Consider the following 19,426-nt stretch of genomic DNA (forward strand, 5'->3'; position numbering starts at 1 on the left):
CATAAAAATTTCATTAAAAAACCCTGCCTTCAGTCAATCACAAGTTTATTAAAAATTCTTTTGTTCTTGAAAAACGTCTATTCACTTTTTTCAGAGGGAAAAGATTACATAAAAGGGGGTCTTACACCAATTTACTCATAGATTACATTTTCATACTAATCAAAGTTGTTAAAATTACAACTTTGACTACTGAGGAATGCATGCTACTGTGAATAGTACAGACTGGAAAATGTTCGTCCATTGCATCCGCATAGTGTTTTTCATCTTTGACTTTGCCCTGTCAGTCCTGCTTTTAAGTGGGAGACAAATTCAAAGAAATGTCTCTAAATCTACAGCTTACTTAAAACTGCAATCGGAGTACAGTTCCGAGCTGAGCCCACATTAATTCACTCATCCAGCACTCAGGCACTGTTCTAGTCTCTGGATATGTAATAACAAGAAAACTACTACTGAAACAGATAAATAAAGATCCTAAAAAGAAATCTATTAATAAGGCAAAGTTTCACTAATAAAATATGTCACCTTCATAAAATCATGGGTTTCAAAGGGATTCCAAAAGAACACGGAGGAAGCCTGGCCAGTGTTGCTCAGTGGTTGAGCGTTGACCTATGAACCAAGAGATCATAGTTCAATTCCCAGTCAGGGTACATGACTGGGAATTGGGTTGTGGGCTAGATCCCAAGTGTGGGGTATGCAGGAGGCAGCCAATCAATGATTCTCTCTCATCCTTGATGTTTCTCTCTCTCTCTCTCTCTCTTTCTCTCCCCCCCCCTTTCTCCCCCTCTCTCCCCCCCTCCCTTCCTTTCTAAAATCAATAAAAGTATAATTTTTAAAAAGGGAGAGAGAATATAGAAGTAGATGAAAGTAGATGTTCCTTCAATGCTTTTCATATGTTATTTTCTTTTCATTCTTATACCCCATAATTCAGCCAGAATTATGAAAATATTGTCCTAAATATATAAACTCTAATTTAAAAAAAAAACAACAAAAAAAAAATGGCAAGTAAACATTACACAAAGAAACATTCATTTTAAAAAGTAATGTCATAACTGACTTTCCAACAACGATTCTGAGGAGAGGGGCAAATCTGCTCCATCTACCATTTTATGGGCTCAGTATTTACTTTTTCAGCGGAAAAAAGTTATATCCAGAGACTACATTTATTTCAAAGAAGTTATTCAGAGGATACCTTCTATTTGCTAAAAAAAAAAAAAAAAAAGCCATAAATCCCAGTTCATATTGTATTACACCCAATAGCTGTATTCATCTATGTGTTCCTCACTAAGGGCTGGGAAATTCCTGAGCATCTATCTTCCCTTGCCCTCTCCAATCCACCCCGGAAGGGGTTTTTAATCTGACTGCTTAATTCTGAGAGGAGCCACATTTCCTGGAGGGGAAGATCCAATATGTCTCTTTGAAGAAAGAGTTATATATGAATGTCAATAATGCTTTCCATATCATATTCTTTTCTTTTCTTTTTTTTAACTTTAAAAAAAATATATTTTATTGATTTTTTTCAGAGAGGAAGGGAGAGGGATAGAGAGCTAAAAACATGGATGAGAGAGAAACATAGATCAGCTGCCTCCTGCACACCTCCTACTGGGATGTGCCCGCAACCAACGTATATGCTGACCAGAACCGAACCTGGGACATTTCAGTCCACAGGCCGATGCTCTATCCACTGAGCCAAACCGGTCAGGGCCATCTTATTGTCTTTTTATTCCATATATCCCATAAAACTAAGTTGAATGCTTTCTGAATAAAAATATGTAAAATGGTTCTTCCGAGATGACTAGGTCAGAAGTCATTTTTATTTTCTCCTGCATACTATTCTCTAATGCTTCAGGATCAAGTGAGGTACTGGCGAGGGGACTTTGGTCCAATTTCTGACCAGCTTTGGAGAAAAACAGCACTGTCCTCCTGGCCCACTCAGGAGCGTCCCTCGCTTCATGCTGAAATTTGAAGGCCACAGGTAGCAAGGAAGGAGGGTTCCTTCGCCTCCCTCTGCCAGAATCTCTGCATCTACCTGTCACTCAGGGACTTGAGGTGGGCCAAGTGTGGCCCAGAGCTTCCTTGGCCTCTGTGTCTTTCTCTGAACAAGAGAAGGCTACCTCCTGTGGGCCTGTGCCCACTGCCGCCTGGCTGGGTACCCTGGTGCTGGCACAGCTTGAGCTACCCTAACCGTGGGCCTGGTATAATCCGGCATTCCTGGCTGCCTTGGTGAAACATCAAATATCAGCACCAGCCCTAGCTGGTTCAGCTCAGTGGATAGAGCGTCGGCCTGTGGACTGAAAGGTCCCAGGTTCAATCCCAGTGAAGGGCACATGCCCAGGTTGTGGGCTCCATCCCCAGTAGGAGGCAATCAATGATTCTCTCTCTTCATTGATGTTTCTATCTCTCTCTCCCTCTCCTTCCCTCTCTGAAACCAATAAAAGTACAATATATATCAGCACCAATCCTAATACCACCTCTGCTTCTAATGGTGACTCACACAGCTCGGAGGTGCCATTAGGGGGTTCATTGTCAGGGGAAACCTGGGAGACACGAGGACTAGTCTCCGTTTCCATCTCTCCTATTTTTGTGTTGAGGTTTGGCTGAGATTTGTTGGGAAGGAAGGACTCTGGTGCTTTTTAAAAGATCGAGGAAACCACGATCTCTAGCTGACCTCACCATGTACAAGTTTATCTGCTTTCGGCCACAGCTGACTTGACTGCCGGATGCTGGAGGCAGGCAGGGGAGGAGGCGGAGGCGGCCACTGCACTTGGCCTCTGGGCTTCTTCGTTGGGGGGGCAATGTGGTTCCTGTGTCAGTAACCCAAAAGGTGGGCACATCAACACGCAGTTTCTCTCCTGTGCATGCACACCGACAACGACCAGCATACATGTCAGGAACAGACTCTTTGGAATAAGGTTAACGTGTTTTGTAACAATCACGCCTGTTTTTTTTTTTATCGGCAGCCGGGCACCTATAGTAACACACTCACCTGAGAGCAAGTCATGGGAACAGTTGAGAACAATCGTTTCCGGCTGTATCCAGGAGAGGGGAACATCTTCTGGCTTGGGCGAGCCTAAGACCACGATGTCAGCCTCCTGGAGCTGGGAAAAGAACAACACCACACGGGGTTCAATCTGTGGAGTAAAGACATGGCTAGCGATTGCCATGTACGTGTTGTCACGGCTCACTGCAGCATCAGGAAAAGGGCAAGGCCACAGAAAGCTATGATCGAAGGCTGAGATGGAAGGCAGAGATGGAGCGGGCGCTGGGGTGGGCGGCACCTGAAGTCACACAGCGGCTTAGGAGGGACACAGGGGCTGTGGCACTGGGGCCACTTGAAGATGTGACCAGAGCAGGGGGGGCCTCTGGCCTATACAACCGAACAATCAAAATTAGAACCAGCATGCATCTAAGCATAACCAATGGGCGCAAAACTCTGGGGAGGGAGGGCATGGATGGGAGTGGGTGGGGGCAATGGTAAGATATGTACACATATAAAACCTTAATAAAAAAATGAGGGCCATGTGAGCTTGTACTAGATGTATGGAAGGACTGTCAAAAGCTCAAGAAAGGATCTCATTTTCCTTGAGGCCTTGGTTGGTCTCGTGAAAACTGTTTTGTTTTGTTTTATTTTATTTTATTTTATTTTATTTTTTAAAATATATTTTATTGATATTTTACAGAGAGGAAGGGAGAGAGATAGAGAGCTAGAAACGTCGACGAGAGAGAGAAACATCGACCAGCGGCCTCCTGCACACCCCCCACCAGGGATGTGCCCGCAACCAATGTACATGCCCTTGACCGGAATCGAACCCGGGACCCCTCAGTCCGCAGATTGACGCTCTACCACTGAGCCAAACCGGTTTCGGCTTGTTTTATTTTTTTAAAGAAAAAGGTCCCTGACTGGTTTGGCTTGGTGGATAGAGTGCTGGCCTGCGGACTGAAAGGTCCCAGGTTCGATTCCAGTGAAGGGCATGTACCTTGGTTGCAGGCACATCCCCTGTAGGGGGTGTGCAGGAGGCAGCTGATTGATGTTCCTCTCTCATCATCTAACTCTCAATCCCTCTCTCTTCTTCTCTCTACAAAAAAATCAATAAAATATATTTAAAAGAAAAAAAGGAAAGAACGAAACCAGCACTGCAAAACACATTGATCCCGTCAGTTCCGTTCGAATTCTGCCAGCACAGTGCTGGAGGAATGTGTCTGTAGGAAGGTCATGTTTAGAGGCAGGGTAAGCAGGTGGCTCTGAGCTCAAAGAACGACCACCTGCCCTGCACCAACGAAGCAACCGAGGGTCTGAAATGGGATCTGAGTGTGCAGGGGCAGAGGGGAAGAAGGAACCTTCGATGCTTGGGGGGAATGGCTGCACCTGCTCCTGTCCACTCGGTGCTGCCAATCTCTCACCGAATACCCCAAGTATGTGAGGGTGGCCATCCTATGCCCACTTAGTAGATGAGGAAACTGAGGCTCAGCAAGTGTAAGTATCTCTCTATACGTCTTGCTCAGAATCCTCTATGAGGTAGAAAGAGGGAAGCTGCCTGCCCTCTGCTCTCCAGACTCAATGCCCTGACACCATCCCCCATCAACTTCCTCCATTCTCAGCTGGAAAAGGCCGGTCGCTGGGGATCTCCAGGGAGAACTAGCCAGCTCCTCAGCCTGAGAGGCCGTAACACCTTCTGGGCAAGAGACCTTGTCAGCTAAAGTCTCTTCGGCCTCTTGGGACCAGAGACGGCAGCAAGGGGAAGCAAACCGTGCCAGTCCTGCTTGGTTTAGGAACAAAATGGCCAAGATCCAGGACAGCCCCAAGCTCCCGACACAGGAGAAGCTCAGTGACAATGCAAACGCCGGTCTTTTCAAAGCGCCCACAAAGCCAAGACCAATCTGATCATGCAAATGGGACCCAGTGAATTAACATTCACTGAGCAACACTAATGAGGCCAAACTAATGAGTGCTTGTGCTTCTCAGTCTCGTGCCTCACTAAGGCACGGAAGAACCAATTCCCTGAAATGGTTCTCAGCGAACCCAGGGCATGAATCACATTAAACAGACAAGTCCCTGCTGACACAGCCATTCCCTCCTAACGCTCCACAGCCACGACGCTGCACAACGGAATGAAGATGTCTGAAGCCAACACTGCCAGCAATCTGGCGTTACTGCCACACGTGCTCTCTCCAGAGAGATCTGAAAAGCAGCCGGACTCTAGGGCGATGTTCTATCTCGGGGGAGAAAGGTGTTCTTATGGAAGGAGGGTGTCACATCTAAGAAAAGGCACCTCCTTCTTTACCTGCGCCAGTGCAGACACCCCACTACAGTGCGTCTCAGAGAAACACAAAGGCCGAAACCAGTTTGGCTCAGTGGATAGAGCATCAGCCTGCGGACTGAAAGGTTCCAGGTTCGATTCCAGTCAAGGGCATGTACCTTGGTTGTGGGCACATCCCCAGTAGGGGATGTGCAAGAGGTAGCTGATCGATGATTCTCTCTCATTGATGTTTCTAACTCTCTATCCCTCTCTCTTCCTCTCTGTAAAAAATCAATAAAAATATGTTTAAAAAAAAAAAGAAAGAAAAAGAAAAAAAGAAACACAAAGGTTCAATGCTGTTGAAAAGGACCCACAGATCAGAAACACCACTTTTGCTCTATTTCCATGCACAATAGAAGCGAAAACAGAACACGCTAAGACATCCATAAACAGTTAACATGCAGGACTGAAACGTTTTGGAGAAAGCCAGGGATCACAGGTTCACACGAGTCCCCTAAGAAGACTTAGCTTCCTACACTTGGTGTCTCCAATGCAACCTGTTCTTGTCATTACCTATAAACCCGGCCATCTCCCCTGGTCCCCAACCCCCGGCCCCACACTCAGCTCTGCGATGGGCCGCGCTCGGCAGCAGCTGGGGACACTCGGGCCGCAGAGCAAGGACAAAAGCCTCCTCCCTGAGCAATGATCACATCCTAGCTGCTAATTCTTTCTGGAAGGGACAAGTGCGAGATGCCTGCATCCATAAATAACCCCCCCAAGGACTGGGGGAGATTTTAATGAGCTAAAACTCAAGGAGAATTATTGTGGCGCTGGCAGTTCCTACTCGCCTCCTCCCCCGTGGGGAAGACCCCAGCCAGGGCCTGGCTTGAAACCTTACCTCATAACAAAATATTGCTTTCTCCGCCGAGAATTGAGTAAAAGCGGCTTAGAGAGAACGCCCACTCCCCAGGCGTTAGACCAAATGTTAAAACAATAGCAGGACGCAGCCATGCAGGCATTTAACGCGGAGCATATGGCAGCCCAGGGGCGGACCGGAGGGTTTAGATAACATGAAATATGTTTTTCTTTAACGCGTTGATTTTTAAAGGGGGGGGGGGGTTGGGGGGATGAGCCTCAGAACACGGAGAGGGAGGAAAGATGTGATTTGCAAAGTTCTAAGGAGCATCCTACTTTTGCAATTAGCCAACAAAATGCATTTTATTTTATTTTTTATTTTTTAATATATATTTTATTGATTTTTTACAGAGGAAGGGAGAGAGAGAGAGTTAGAAACATCGCTGAGAGAGAGTCATCAATCAGCTGCCTCTTGCATGCCTCCTACTGGGGACATGCCCGCAACCAAGGTACATGCCCTTGACCAGAATCGAAATTTAAGCTATAGGAAGAGCAGCCACAGCCTCCTCAGGCAGAAGCCAGAATTAGCCTTCTGCTACTGATGTGTTTCAAAAGGGTGCATTTGAAAATCTATGGTATGAGGACTGCATATACTGTGTGCCAGAACCTAGGATGGGTTTAAAAAACACACACAAACAGCCGAAACCGGTTTGGCTCAGTGGATAGAGCATCGGCCTGCGGACTGAAAGGTCCCAGGCTCTATTCCGGTCAAGGGCATGTACCTTGGTTGCGGAAACATCCCCAGGAGGGGGTGTGCCGGAGGCAGCTGATGGATGTTTCTCTCTCATCGATGTTTCTAACTCTATGCCTCTCTCCCTCTCAGTAAAAAATCAATAAAATATTTAAAAAAACACAAATGATGAGAGATATTTTTGAAGAATTGTGGTTTATAGTCCTGCAACTATAAAAGCTATTTCTTTATCCTTCCTAAGTTATCAGCAGAGTTCAGTAAATAACGTTCGAAATGAAGACCAGCACTTAAAAAATCAACAGCAGGTGCTCTCTCCAGCTAAGATGGGTTCTACAGCTCTGGCTCAGCAGAGTAAGAGCCCCAGGCTTCTCCAGTGGACACACTCCTTCGCCTGCATTCTCCAGGGCCACAGGGGGCAGCCACTGAGGCCGCCAAGGACTGGAAAAGAGTCCCTGCCTCAGAGGTCAGAGCCGCAGCTTTCAGGTGGAGCGGGCAGGGCAAACCTCCAGACAGGAAAGAAGACAAATCAACGCTCAGTTCCTACTTCTCTTGCCCACACAGCCTGGCAGGTCCATTTTATTAGTGTTGAACGTCTGGGCAGACCCCAGCATTCTGGATCAGGTCCTGTGCGCAGGCTGGGCAGCTGTCCCCCAGGGACAGCAACGGGAGGGAGACGGTCCCTCACTTGTTCTTTCACGTTCAACGAGCCGGGACACAGGGTGATTCGTGTGAGCCCCTTTAGGATTCCCTGACTATCTTGTGGCAAAGTCCTAAAAAATTAGGGGTTTTCTTCTTTAATGAAATGGCACTTTTCCAATAAGTGTCAAATTTCCAAATTTGCTGACCTTTTCTTGAAAACGGACAAGTAGCTGTCAGATGGTTGCCCTTACACCATCAGAAATGTTTTAGGAAGATTGTTCTGGAAGCCGGGTGGAGAATGGGTTGGAGGTTTTTGGGGCGGGGAAGGCTGGGGAAGCACGATACTGAAACATGAGAGGAGCTGGGGATGGTCAGGAAGGAGGGGACGCAGGTTGGGATCCCTCACCGTACAGACGTAGTTAAAACCAGCAGCTTGGGTAAGAGCTCCGAGGGGAACAGGAAGGATGGAAGAAAGGGGGTTCAAGGACATGCCTGGGGAGGACTCCTCTTCAATGGTAAGTAAAGAACAAACGATGGCCGTGGTATGGCCCAGGCTCCGAGGACAGGGTGTGGTCGACAGGTCTGCGAGATATCCAATGGCCAACCAAGCTAAAAGCACAAACCCCACTTCCGGCCAATAGGAATTCATCAGTGACTTCACCACAGAAATGGGCACTGGCTACCGCGCAGGGGAAACTTGCCATCCGAATGGAGTGTGTGCACGGAAAACGAAGGTTTCATTCGGGCAGAGTTTCCATGAGCAGAGACCCTGTTTCTACATAAATTATTCTCACTCAGAATGTTCAATTCTTTGAGTAAAATTCTAGTATAGGATTATTGCTTCGTACCTATGGATCTTTAGCCACACGTCCCTGAACTGTAAGCACACTTAAAAAAAAATAAAAAAAGTTAAAATAGCTGCTGCGGAAATATTTTAAAATAGGAATGTCAAAGCACTTCATTCAGATGTTGCAATAGTTTGGCAAGATACGAGAAGGACAATTTCAGCAAAAAGCTAATTCCCCCAACTCATGCGCACCAAGTGATCTCATCCTGGGAGAATTTTCCTTTCAGGAACCGGGTATGCTCCTTTTTTCCCCTCTCCTCCGTGATCAGTAGAAAAGATTACTGGCCTCTAAAATTAAGACCTACCTTATGGTTATTTCATAAATCAGGAGGACTACAAGCCAAATGGACAGCGAGGGATTTCGATTACAGCACTTATCTAACCAAATTTCCCCCCCAAGGCTAATAAATGACCTTCCTTTTCCTACATGCTCCTAAATTCACCCCTTACATCACCATTCAACACAGTTACTGCTCAGTGTCTGAGAAGAGACTATCCAAGACACTTTCCTGTGTCTGAAATGATAGGAAAGACAGCTAACCCCTCTTCAAGGGACCTTCACACTCACCTAAGTGACAACAGAGGATGAAAGGGAAATGCCACCTCCAATCTAGTAATGGATCTACTTGGAAGGATTCATCCAAAGTAATTTCCTTCCTCGAACCCTAGGACATAAAAAAGTCAGGCCGAGAGACAAAGACCCTACGTGTTCATGTATTTTGAGGGGGAGTCTAAGAAGACAAAGACTCAGAACCATGGAGCACAAGAATGAAGAAATGCTCACATGACAGTTTCCAGAGCAACATGCTTCAAGCCACGTAGGAGAGGCAGTCAGCCCTCGAGATTTACATGTATGCTACTAACTTTGGGCTTCAATGTCTACGACCCCTTGAAGCTAATAAAAATTGATGTGGCTGTGGGAAATTAGCTTTGCACTTCCCGACACATTTATGCTCTCTAATTCTGAACCTTGGATCCCACGTCGAGATTTCTGCATTCCACTTCCTCCGAGGAACTCTTGGGGCCTCCGTTGCCTCCGCAGACAAGTAGTGGTGTGAATAAGGCCCTGATCAGGCAGGAGCAGCAGTGGGAAGGACAAGAGCTGACACCAAAGGCGCCTGCAGGCCTTGAATGCTATTCTAAATTCTGTCAAAAAGAGCACAGGGCTTACATTACTCAGGTCACTGGTCACACGTACGGAGGAACCTTGGTATTGACTCGGCACAAGACCTGTGGTGTCTCCAGGTCAGGGGCTCTTTATCTCGCCCCCCCACCCTCCCGCCATGCCAACAACAATGAGGCTATCCTGATCAGGGGGCATTCCCCTACCCCACCTTGCCCTTGGTAAGGTGGATGCTTTCTCTGAGGGGTGAGCTTGTAGGGGTGGTGACAAACTCAGGCCTCAGCCTAATTCAGTTTCCTTCTCTTAAAAGGGTGTCTGTGGGGTTATTAACTGTTGGCATAAATTAACAGCAAACTCAACTCAAGTCTAATGTCTGGGTCTTGGTCTCTCCAATGTTCCCCATCCAAGCTGTCAGGTACTTTGAGGTTTTAAAGATTAGTGATTGGACTTTACACAATTACCTGGAATAAGAGTTGACATGGGACAGTGACTAAAAACACAGGTGACAGTGCCAACTCCATCATTTTAAATTTGTAGATATTTAGAGACTCTTTACTTCTCTGAGCCTCAGTTTTCTCACCCGTGATATGGGGAGAATGAGAATCTTGCCTAATAGGATGACTGTTCAGAATCAGTGAGAAAACACAGTAACCACTAACCGATTAATGTTAGCCACCATTATTGCCATTACAGTATGTTACTAGCTTAAGTGTAACCTCTCCTGTTAAAAAAATTATCCTGCTCATCAGAAACTTGAAAGGCCAGAAGATAGTGGAATGACATATTTATAGTGCTGGAAGGAAAAAAATCTGTCAACTGAGAATTCTATATCCAGCAAAACAGTATTTTCAATATACAAGGAAGAAATTAATTCATTTGCATATTAATAAAAGCGAAGGAGGTGCACTATCACTTAACTTGCCCTATAAGAAATGTGAACTGGATTCCTTCACCTTGAAATGAAAGGACACTAGACAGTAATTCCAAGCCATATGAAGAAAAAGACATCTCCAGGAAAGCCAGTTTTATAGTACTTTTGGTTTATCATTACATTTTTTATTATCTACAGGATTTAAAAGGCAAATGCTTTAACAATTATAAACATACTAGAGGCCCAGTGCACAAAATTTGTGCAGGGGTCTAGGCCCTCACAGTCCCTCATAGCCCCGGCTTCATCCAGAAGATTGTCTGGCTGTTCAGCTAATTAACATATTAGCTCTTTATTATATAGGATTTTAAAAAAAGATTTATCATTTAACACAATAATCTAGTCCAGTTTAATACCTACGGTTTTTATCTTATCTTTTTTTTTTTAATATACTTTTATTGATTTGAGAGGAAAGAAGGCGATAGAAATATCAATAATAAGAGAGAATGACTGGTTGGCTGCCTCCTGCAAGCCCCCCTACTGGGGATGGAGCCACAACCCAGGCATGTGCCCTTGACCAAAATCGAACCCAGCACCCTTCAGTCCCCAGGCTGACACTCTATCCACTGAGCCAAACCAGCTAGGGCTTTCTTTCCTATCTTGAAAAAGCAGTTATTCTTTTTACAAGATTTCCTATAAATAATACAAATGTATTTAGAATTTTCCAATTCATTCTTAAGTCTTTTATAAGCTATGCTATGTTCTGAATTTAAACTGGGAATGACTTGGTGATAAGTTAGCTTTGTGATAATTCTGCTCAAAAAAAAAAAAAAAAAAGACACTGGCTCTTCAAATGTGAAAGACCTGTACTTTTTCTTTCTTCAGTTAGTTCTAGTTTTGAGAGTCTCCTTGCTCAGAAAGAGGAGAAACGAGAGCCTCAGAGAAAAAAAAGATAAGACTGTTCTCTTATTTCTAGATTATTTCTTATACACGCAGCTGGAAGTGACGTGACTCGTCACAGCTGGAGGCCTTCCCGTCGTGGTTCAGCTGTGGCTAACTCAGAGGCAGAAGCGGCTCTCAGTTAGGGGTGCGAGCAGGCCCTGCACACCAGAGCCGGAGTGCCTGACGCCCTCTTACCCGGAGAGGGGGACCACGCTGCCTCCTAAGGACTAAATGTGGAACCGTCTCTTGAACCGGATTGCTGCTGGCACCAGGCTGAACATCTCAGAATTCTCACTGGGGTGAGGAAGAGGATATCTCCAAATCTAGAACAATTCTCACTGAGGGATGTACTGGCCTGGCCTCACATTGGGGACACGCCACTCCAGGGGCCCGGGAAGCTGAGGGTGGGGCTGGAGGAAGTCCGTTATTTCTTAGGCTTCTGCCAAAGCACCACGCCCGGTGCTCTGCTCACTGACATCTGATAACCCACAGCTTGGGGCTCCTGTGGACAGATGCCTAGACATTCTTCCTCTCCCTGACCATAAATATAAAACGCACCTCACGGCTCAGGCACAAGTCAGGAAACAGATGCTTAATTTTCAAGGATACACTCAGATGGCATAAAACTCTAAAGCTACCAAATACAGAAATCTACTGTTTCCTGCAGAACTCTTAAAGACAAATGTCGATTCCTCACACTCATGCTCCACCAAGATTTCACGTGCAATTGGTACCCAAAGAATATCCTTAGATTTAGGCAGGCTGGTGGACAAAGGATCCGTTTCTATAGAACTAACGTGATGTAATTGTTCCTCAAAACTGTAGGACCTGGGAGGAAAACAGAAACCCCCCAGCAGACATGGTTTGAAATAAAGTGGCTTCTGAAGAGCAGAGGAATCTCGGGAAGACAGAGAGACCAGAAGGGAAGCTGGGCCTGGCCGAAGCTGAGCACCCGCATTCTCTCTCTCTCTCTCCTCTCTGTCTTTTAGTTTTGCTTTGGTTTTGTTCCCTTGGCTTCCACAGACTGGGGGAGGGATCCTGGGTCCCGCTGGGGCTTATCTCCTTAGGACTTAATGGACCCACCTGCCTTTCTACTTCGTGGATCCATTGCACATCTGCATGGAGACACCTGCCAATGGCGTTCCTGACTCACCGTAACAGCAGCCAGGCTGTTACTCAGTGCCAAGGGCTGTGCTGAGCAAGCGTACATGGTTACGCAACTATCACAGCTGCCCTCTGAGGCAGGGAGTGCCACGGACCCCATTCTACACACAGGAGACGAGTTCACAGGAGTCTAGCAACAGCTAAGGCCTGAACCCAGAACTGCCTGCCACCAAAGCCCATGTTGTATTGCTTTCCGAGGACACGGATGCTGTGCCTGACTCCAAACCTTCGAAGGTTCTACAATTTTGAGGAACAATTCCATCTATGTTACATGGTCAGAGCCGGCTGCGATTACTCGGTCATCCCAAACCTGAAAGGCTGTATGGAGCTTAGGAGGTGGTAGATAGGACTCCAGTGTTAGAGGATCACCCCCTGAGCCAGAAATCCCCCATGCCCTTGGCGTTGGAAATCCCCAACCAGACGGCCAATAGGGGTTCATTTTGAAAAATATATCTTTTATTGATTTTTTACAGAGAGGGAGGAGGAGAGAGAGTTAGAAACATCCATCAGCTGCCTCCTGCACACCCCCTATTGGGATGTGCCTGCAACCAAGGTACATGCCCTTGACAAGAATTGAACCTTGGATCCTTCAGTCCGAAGGCCGACGCTCTCCACTGAGCCAAAACCAGCTGAGGCCCATTAGGGATTCTTGTTCCATGCCAGGTTCAAGTAAGCAAGTAAATGCTTTTCAAAGATAATTTCCTTCAATCTAACTGCCATAAGCCTTTGCTTCCCCTTTTCTTTCGCTAACACATCACCGCTGATACACAGAAGCTAAATGGATAAGAAACCTTAAAATGCACTACCACTCCTTGTTGGTGAAATTAGAAAGACAAAAATCCCAACCTGCTGTTACATGTATGCCTTTGATTTGTTTTCACAGTGATGTTTTTCCACAGTGAAATGGCCAGCGTGGACACAGCCTGTCCCACCCGGGTGCCCCAGCACACTAACCCATGCCTAGTTGCTCTTTGTACCACGTTAACTGCCACGCTTTGACTATGGTGGGTACAGGGCCCCCTGACCCGCTGAAACAAGGCCCAGCAATGGATAGGAATAGTGGAAAGTCAAAGGTCAGGCAGAAGCATGGAGACATGGCAGAGGGAAGGTAAGTGGCTGGTGACCTGCTTGGCACGAGCATGAAGAATGGGCAGATGCAGGCTTTCTCTTGCAGGAGAATGGGAAAGCCTGTCCCAAGCACAGTGAGCAGCCAGGGAGAGGGGGCCGAACACCAGACACCCAATAAATGTCAGAGACAAGTTGGGGAGTCCTGAGCCTTCCTGTCCCTATTTTCCACTACAAAGATGAAGCCGTAAAAAGAGAGACAGTGGACGGGCTCTCGGATCACGGTGGTGCCCCTGTCAGGACCAAGGACTTGGAAAACAACATGTGTGTGCGACATGAGCGAGTAGGGAGAACCGTCTCAGATTTATGAAAACTGAAATGCAACCCCATTTCTGGATTCTCTGGAGAGTAAAGCTACTTAGGCGTCCTCAAAGTTAGAGTGAGATTTATCCCAGAGAAGCCGGGTGATTTATTCCCATAATAAAAAAAGCACTTTAAAAGATGTCTTGTTTTTCAACAATACAGATACAACTAGCAAAAGTTATCTGCGACAGCTGTGAAAACATTCGATTGCCAACGAAGGCATTTTCCTCTCTCACCACAGCTGTTCAGTTCAGGGCAAGGTTTATTTTCCTCTTCCACTAAGCGTCCAAATAAAAAAATCCGGGGCTCTACATTACAAAGCACTGCTCTTAAATTTTCTGGAATAGGCTGCCATCATGTGGTGACCGCTAAAAAGACGCATTGGTTTGAGTTCAATTCCAAGATCAAATTCCTGAGCTGTCTTAAAACAAGGAAGAATTCAATAGGTTTGATCCACCTGCTACTCAAATAGGCTCTAAGTCTCAGATGAGACACCAGCATTTCCTGGGCAGGACTACAACTTGCTTGTTTTCATTCTACAGCAACATGAGGAGCCTGCACTTTTAGATTTTGTTCTGTGCTAATTTCTCGTAATTAAAGTGTTTTTAACTTGAATTTGCTTGGTATTTGGGAAATGCATTGTTGTTTTTTTTTAATTAAAAAATGTATTAACTATTCAAGAGATGAAAGTAGCTGGGACTGGTTTGGCTCAGTGGACAGAGCGTCGGCCTGCGGATTGAAGGGTCCCGGGTTCGATTCTGGTCAAGGGCATGTACCTTGGTTGCAGGCACATCCCCAGTGGGGGGTGTGCAAGAGGCAGCTGGTCGATGTTTCTCTCTCATCGACGTTTCTAACTCTCTGTCCCTCTCAATTCCTCTCTGTGTAAAATCAATAAAATATATTTAAAAAAAGTGTTTCCCCCCAATATTCCCTGTCTGGCACCATACATAGTTATTACAATAATAAAAATTAAAAAAAAGACATGAAAGTAAAATAATAATAATATTACACACCTGGGCACCCCACCCAGGGCCCAGTTTAAGAAAAAAGACACAACCAACAAGTGAAGGTTCCCAGGTCTCCTTTCCAGCCTCAGACACACTTTTGTCCCTATAAATGGTTTTCCTGATTTCGTTCAGACTTCCCATCCATTTCTTCACACTGTTACTCTCTCATGAATATGTACTAAGTAATATTGCTTTCAGACCTTACATAAGTGGCGTTCATGAAATGAGATACATCCTTCTCGCTTTTTTTCATTGAATGCTGTTTTTAAAAGTTCTTCCACATTGATATTTACAGCTCAAGTTTTCTTTCAAAATCGTAATATTGTACATGTTAGAATCAGCTTGTTTTGTTCCACAAAACAATATAATGTCAGGATTTTGATTCAAACTTATGAATTAATTTGGGGAGAATTAGTATTTTGAAGATAGTGAGTCTTCTTATCCATGCTTTTATGTGGTCTTCTTAACAAATCTCATCAAAATTATATAATTTCTTTCAAAAGGTCAGAAGTAAATTTTGTTAAATATATTCCCAAGTACCTTATATTCTCAATACTATTAGAAATTGTATTTTTTAAAATTAATTTTCTAACTGGGTGTACTATTTAGAAATGCAATTGCGTTTTGCAAGTTCATTTTAAATTGAAGAAACCAACTGAACTATTAACTCTCTTTTAATAGTAGATAACCATATCATGTAGGACTAAAGACAGTTGAGTATCTTCCTTTCCAATCATTATAAATTTTCTTCCTTTCTTTATATTACAGCTTGTCTAGAAATTCCTATATACCATTAATTAGGAATACCGATAACAGGTAACCTTTGTCTTTCCTACTTTTAAAAGAAATAGTCTAATATTTCATTATTAAATGAGATACTTGCTCTAACCTTTTATAGATTTTTAATGAATTAAGGAATTCCTTTACATTCCTAGTCAAAGGGGTTCTCTAGAAAAATCTCATAAAGTATACTAGATTTTATCAAATGACTTTTCTTCACTTACTATGGTGAGATTAGTTTTTAATCTGATGATATAGTGAATTACAGTTATAGATTTTCTGATGTTAAATGACCCTTTGTTCATTCCTAACATTGCTGGTGTTCTCTCTTTTTGTCGTGATTATTTTGGCTAATGGTGAATCTGTGTGTTTTTTTCTAGACTTTTCTAAGAACCAACTTTTGACTTTGTTGATAATCTCTCATATATATTTGTCTTCGGTTTCATTAATCTATGCTCTTTACTGTTTCCATTCTTTGAGATTTTCTGCTGTTCCTTCTCCAACTTCTTAAATACATAGCCTATACATTCCCAGCCCCTTTCCTTTTTTTGGGGGGAAGAGGGCATTTTATTTTACTTATTTTATTTTTAAATATATTTTATTGATTTTTGACAGAGAGGAATTGAGAGGAACAGAGAGTTAAAAACATCGATGAGAAACATTAATCAGCTGCCTCCTGCACCCCCCGCACTGGGGATGTGCCTGCAACCAAGGTACATGCCCTTGACCATAATCGAACCTGAGGCCCTTCAGTCCGCAGGCTGACACTCTATCCACTGAGCCAAACCGGTCAGGGCCCCTCTCCTTTTCTAATACAAGCATTTAGAGTTTTGTTTTGAACAAGTCTGATGCTTACCTTGCTTTGAAGCTGAGGTGTTTTCCACTGGGAGCTCATCGTCATGGACCCTTTTCTCTGGAACAGGCATTGCAGGGTGGCTTCCAGGGACCCATGGGCTCCTACCACCAAGATCTTCTTTCCATCTAAGCCGACACCTGCCCACCAAATGGAAATCAATCTTACAACCCAGACATCAGAGCCTTCCTACTACACAGCTTTAATAGAAGGCACAAAAACTTGCTCCTGAGCCCCAGCCTACAATGACAAAGCCATAATTTACTCTTTCTTTGCAGATTCGATGGTAGAGTGGCCATGAATCATCACCCTGATAACCCAAAGGAGGAAAACCACTGTCTATATGAATTACATCAGAGATTTGAGCTTAATGGCTAATGTCCTAAAGGTTAGAGGTCACCAACCTTTCGGACCTCAGGGGCCACTAGTGGTCCACGGACCACTGGTTGGCAACCGCTGCTAAAGGTGTATCTTGAAAGTTATTCTCCTAATTGAACTTTGGTGTTTACTTTGAAAGTTTTGTTTGGTTGTTGCTTGTTCAGGTGAGAGGGAGGGACATGTGCCTCTTTTTTTACTCAAGTTGCATTAGAGAAAAATTTAGTTGAATTTTTATGTGCTTGGTTAGCAAGTCCTTACATGAAACACCACAATAATTTACTCATTAAATTTAATAACCAAGAAAAAGAAATTATTCATTTCTATGTCACTGACATAAAAATACAAGATCAAAGGGAGAATGATGGAAATTAAATACTGATTACGCAGAGATATTGCTCACTGATTAGTCCCAATCTAGGTTTTATAGCCTAAACTATATCTTAACAGCTTTCTCATTTAAGTTTTATATATGTCTTATATAGGAATTCATACTAACAGACTTAAGCTAAAACTTGAGACATTTTTTATTGTTTTCATGAGAGAAGTTGAGAATTTGTTTAAAACGGGTTATTTTTTTACTGATTTCTCTTATTTTAAATTGCAACACAATTAAACTTATTTAGAAAAATCTTCTGTAGTCACTCATATCTCTCAAAAGATGATATAAATAAGCTGGCACAGAATTCCCACACTGCCATTTTCAATTAGGATGTTAACATTCTAGAAACAAATCCTTACTAAAAAATAAGCATTATATTGATAAATACCAATAAATAGAAAATAGCAGCATTTTTGCAGGAGCATCATACCTGATTTTTCAAGAAGTTCAATTACAGCTCTGGCCACAGGTGAAATAAAACACTCATGGGCATCCCCACGGACCAACTTCCCCAGGTTTACGTCTGTTACTCTGAAACCAAAAATAAGGCAACCAAGTAGTCAAACTCAACTCATCTGTAATTTGAAGGGATTAATCCACAATAACATCAAAGTCAGTAATGAGTAGGTAGATCTATTAAATAGTTAAATGAAATTAAAGAGTGGGAGGAATAAAAGCCATCAGCTTCTTAGAGTAACCTCTGAGGCTATTGGTCCCTCTGAGTAGGGATGACCTGGGGTATTCTGATTCTGCCCTACAAAATGACAAGTGTGGCTGAAACCGGTTTGGCTCAGTGGATAGAGCGTCTGCCTGCGGACTCAAGGGTTCTAGGTTCAATTCCAGTCAAGGGTATGTACACTGGTTGCAAGCACATCCCTAGTGGGGATTGTGCAGGAGGCAGCTGGTTGATGTTTCTAGCTCTCTGTCCCTCTCCCTTCCTCTCTGTAAAACATCAATAAAATATGTTAAAGAAAGAAAAAAAAAAAAGGACAAGTGTGTTTTCTAAAGTATGAAACTTACACAGAATTTAAGAAGCCTTCAAATTCTCAAAATATAAGCTAATTAAATGATAGTAATGTTTAAATAATGTTAAATATTCAAATGCTTTATTTTCTCTCTTAATTACTGACATAGTTGAAACAGTGGAATAAAAAATTCATAGTAGAAAAACTCATTTAGCAACTAGTTGTTTTCTTTTATATTTCCTCACCCATCCACATCTTTTTCTGGCTGCAGGGCGTTGAGGACTTTGTTGCTAAATGAGTTCTCAGAGATCTGAAGGGCAAGGCCATGTACTCTGGTGTCTTCATTAATCTTCAAGATTTCATCTATAATCTAAAGAGAAAAAACAACTAAAATCTGTTTTGCAAAAATAAGAGCCACCAAAAGAAACTCTGTATCAGAAAACATATTCGTAAAACTACATCTCTTGTAGTTTAATTTTGTATTCCTTGTTGACGACTTGGTATAAAGCACCATGAAGAAGCCTATTTTCTCTTTTCACCATGTTTATAAATGCTCAAAAAAAGCTTGGCTGAATTTTTTAGTGACTTCTCAGTCTTTGTTATCACTCTGCTCTCAGCCAGAACAGCAGAGAAGAGAACAAAACCAAACCAAAGCTCAACAGTTAGTACAGTTTAGATAGGCAGGAGACAAGTTGCTGTCAACAATCATATACACGCCAAGCAGACTGCCAACTTCCAGGGCGGCCGGAAAGCATGAATCAAGCATTCCACCTGGCCCAGCCAAGCCTGTTTCAAAACACAGTGTGTTCAACAAAAGCTTACTAGTCATGACATCCGAGAAGTCATCGCTTGGATTCTCATGTTCTCTGGACCTGAATGGCACATAGAAAGCATTTCCAAAGGCTTATGACAGATAAAATGAGATATCTCCTTTTATTGTAGGAAACACTAAAATAATTCACTATTTATGAAAAAGTACAGTTTGGGAAGCTAATGTAATAGCTAATGAATGGTGAGGTATGACTGTAAGCAATACTCTATCCTCTCTATTGTTTTTTATTTTATACCAGAAATGACTCATTGCACTTAATACACTATTTGTGTTCATAAGTAAGAGAAATGCTAGCCCATGGATTTGGATCTTACTAGGAAGTGTTGGTTTACCAGTATTGTTTCCCTATCTAAGCAGAAATCACTTATGGTAAGAAAAGAA

At 43.6% G+C, this 19,426-nt stretch overlaps 1 protein-coding gene across 5 annotated transcripts in view; it reads right to left on the reverse strand.

Moving 5' to 3' along the window:
* MTHFD1L (methylenetetrahydrofolate dehydrogenase (NADP+ dependent) 1 like) overlaps window positions 1–19,426 on the reverse strand; it is a 152,872-nt gene that overhangs the window by 121,248 nt on the left and 12,198 nt on the right. For all 5 annotated transcript variants that reach the window (XR_004983669.2, XM_036414087.2, XM_036414088.2 and 2 more), the window contains exons 5-8: window positions 18,459–18,583; window positions 17,679–17,779; window positions 16,495–16,631; window positions 2,984–3,095 (exon numbers count right to left, since the gene is read on the reverse strand). Coding sequence is in view for 4 of the 5 variants with exons in the window: in XM_036414087.2 (XP_036269980.1) it covers window positions 2,984–3,095; window positions 16,495–16,631; window positions 17,679–17,779; window positions 18,459–18,583 (475 nt within the window). In the remaining variant the exon portion in view is untranslated. The remainder of the gene's footprint in view (window positions 1–2,983; window positions 3,096–16,494; window positions 16,632–17,678; window positions 17,780–18,458; window positions 18,584–19,426) is intronic.

The sequence above is a fragment of the Pipistrellus kuhlii genome, unplaced genomic scaffold, assembly GCF_014108245.1.
Source record: "Pipistrellus kuhlii isolate mPipKuh1 unplaced genomic scaffold, mPipKuh1.p scaffold_m20_p_5, whole genome shotgun sequence".
Classification (NCBI taxonomy): domain Eukaryota; kingdom Metazoa; phylum Chordata; class Mammalia; order Chiroptera; family Vespertilionidae; genus Pipistrellus; species Pipistrellus kuhlii.